The sequence below is a fragment of the Zonotrichia albicollis genome, chromosome 37, assembly GCF_047830755.1.
Source record: "Zonotrichia albicollis isolate bZonAlb1 chromosome 37, bZonAlb1.hap1, whole genome shotgun sequence".
In the NCBI taxonomy this organism is placed as follows: domain Eukaryota; kingdom Metazoa; phylum Chordata; class Aves; order Passeriformes; family Passerellidae; genus Zonotrichia; species Zonotrichia albicollis.
The window spans coordinates 3,566,616-3,569,209 of NC_133855.1; the positions used below are offsets into that span (position 1 = coordinate 3,566,616).

Here is a 2,594-nt window from a genome sequence, read left to right on the forward strand (position 1 = left end):
ATGAAGGTCTCCCCCGTCGTTGTCATCCTCCTCCTCAGCTACGCAGAGGATTGGGGACCCCTGAAGACATTGGGATCCCCTTTGGGACCCCTGGGTGAGTTTGGGGTCCCAGGCTTTTATTGGGGAGGTGCCAGCCCCATACTGGTAGGTTCTGGAGGTCCCAGTCCCACATCAGGAGGTCTCAGCCCCATACTGGGATATCCCAGCTCCATACTGGGACATCCTAGTCTCCTACCAGCAGGCCCCATGCCCACACTGGGGGGTTCTGGGGTGACACTGGGAGTCCCTGACCTAAATGGGGAACCCCAGGCCCATACTGGAAGGTCCCATCTCCACCCTGGGAGGTCCGAGGTGCCGTTGGTGACTGGTCTCCCGAATTCCTGTGTCCACTGTGTCTACCATGTCCACCATTGGGTGTGTTCCCCAGGTGGCATCCTGTGTGCCACTGGGTGTGTGTCCCAGTGTGTGAGAGGTGTGTATCCCCAGGTACGGTCCTGTATCCTTTCGGGCCAGAGATGGGGGATGAGGCCACCCGCCATGAAGATGATGGGACAAGCCCTGAGATCTTCCTGCAGGAAAGCTTCTCCTTCTTTGGACGTGCCCACCGCTCACTCTATGTGGGTCATGTGACCAGGGGAACATGGGGGAGGTAGCATTTGGTGGGTAACACAGATGGAGGGTGACACCAAGGGGAAGGTGACAAGTTGGATGCAGCCACCAGAGTTGATGTCACCTCTTCTTCCTCCCCCTCCTTGACTATGTTGGTGAGTGGGGACCCCTGGGGACATCAGGGATACTCATGGGGGTCGCTGAAGACATTGGGGACACCTATGGAACCCTCAGGTGGTTTTGGGGTTCTAGCCCTATAATGGTACATTCTGGGGTGACACTGGGGCTCCCAGGCTCATACTAGGAGCTTCTGCATTGACTGACTGGAGGTTGAAGGTCATCACAGTTGAGATCACCATGACAGGGACCACCATAGTTGAGATCCCCATGACTGGGGTGACCTGTACTACCATGCAGGGTCACTGTGGTTGGTGCCACACAGGTGTGTGCCATGGGTGACCTTTGCCTGCAGGTGAACAACAACGGTGTGCTGTCCTTTGGGACAATGGTCCCGGAGTTCACCCCCCAGCCCTTCCCACTGCCAGGCCACCGCCCCTTTGTGGCACCTTACTGGGCTGATGTGGACACCCGTCTGGGAGGAGATGTCTTCTACCGGCAGAGCCGGGACCCCCAGCTACTGGCACGCCTGGCCCAGGACCTGGCACCTGCTGTGCCACCTGGGGACCGGCCCCCACAGCCGACCTGGGCATTCGTGGCCACCTGGGACCGTGTGGCCTATTTTGGGGCTGCCTCAGACAAGGTGGGATATGGGGCAAGGTGGGGGGCTCAAATACCTTGACCTTCAACCATGATGTCCCTAACCATGGTGGCACCAATGGTTTGGGGACACAGGGATGGAGACATAGCTGGGGGTGATGGTAACATGGTGACAATGTCCCTCTGCAGGTGAACACCTTCCAGGCTGTGCTGGCCTCAGATGGTGTCACATGCTTTGTCCTGCTCAACTACGGAGACCTGCAGTGGACAACTGGCATTGCTAACCAGGGAGATCCCCACACTGGCCTGGGCGGCATCCCTGCACAGGTGGAGACAGAGAGAGGCACAGGAGACCCTGGGCATGGGGACATCCCTGTGCAGATGAGAACAGTCCAAGGGATGGGGGACACTCAGCTAGGAGGGATTCTGGGCCTGAGGGGGGTAAAGAATTTTGGGGTGGAATGAAGGAGATTTGGGTGGAATTAAAAGGATTTGGGGTGAAATTAGGGGGGGTTTAAGTAGGATTTAAGGGAATTTGGAGTAGAATTAAGGAAATTTGTAGTGAAATCAGGGAGATTTGGTCTGAAATCAGAGGTATTTAGGTGGAATGAAGTGTATTTGGGGTGAAATGAATCTCATTTTTGGTAAAATTCAATGGGAATTTGGGCAAAATTTACCCCCCACCTTCTCCCATCCCCCTGTTCCCCTCTCTTCATGTTCCCCCCTCTTCCCTCATCTTCCCTCCTGCAGGCTGGGTTCAACAGTGGAGATGATGTCCATTACTACAATGTGCCAGGGTCACGCACACCCGCAGTGCAGAGCCTTAGCCACCGCAGCAACCTGGGGGTCCCGGGGCGCTGGGCTTTCCGTGTTGACGACTTCAAGGCCACTGAGGGACCACCCGAGACTCCTGGCGCCCTGTCAAAGACCCCTGAGGCCCCCTGGAGTCCGTTGCCACCCCACAAGACCCTCTCAGTATCCCCCAACGCCCCCAGGACCACAGAGGAGCAGGTGTATATCTGCGGGTCATGAGCAGGTGACACCTGGCACATTCAGGGTAGGGGGGTTGCCTAACTGCCCTCACCCCACCCCCCACTGAAGGATGTGCTCCCACAAAGGCTGCATTATGACGGAAACAGCAATAAATACCCACTGAGCAACACCTGTATCAGCTGTGTGTACACAGAAGCATGTAGGCAGCAAAACAGATGTCATGTCTGAAATGTGTATGCATCCCCATCTGTTCCCATGAAGGTGACAGAATTAGC

At 56.3% G+C, this 2,594-nt stretch overlaps 1 protein-coding gene across 1 annotated transcript; it reads left to right on the forward strand.

The window, feature by feature from the left end:
- On the forward strand, nt 1–2,358 carry LOC102074811 (sushi, nidogen and EGF-like domain-containing protein 1). Its single transcript, XM_005497145.2, has 5 exons — nt 1–94; nt 487–617; nt 1,082–1,369; nt 1,516–1,653; nt 2,077–2,358. The coding sequence occupies exons 1-5, from the start codon at nt 1–3 to the stop codon at nt 2,356–2,358; spliced, it is 933 nt and encodes a 310-aa protein (XP_005497202.2).
- Nucleotides 2,359–2,594: the final 236 nt, after the last annotated feature.

Excerpts from the sequence above, each read along its gene's own strand:
- LOC102074811 (XM_005497145.2), top strand. The coding sequence starts at position 1 with ATGAAGGTCTCCCCCGTCGTTGTCATCCTCCTCCTCAGCTACGCAGAG. Across the intron at positions 95-486 it reads ATCCCCTTTGGGACCCCTGG|GTACGGTCCTGTATCCTTTC; the intron begins GTGAGTTTGGGG and ends GTGTATCCCCAG. Across the intron at positions 618-1,081 it reads GTGCCCACCGCTCACTCTAT|GTGAACAACAACGGTGTGCT; the intron begins GTGGGTCATGTG and ends CTTTGCCTGCAG.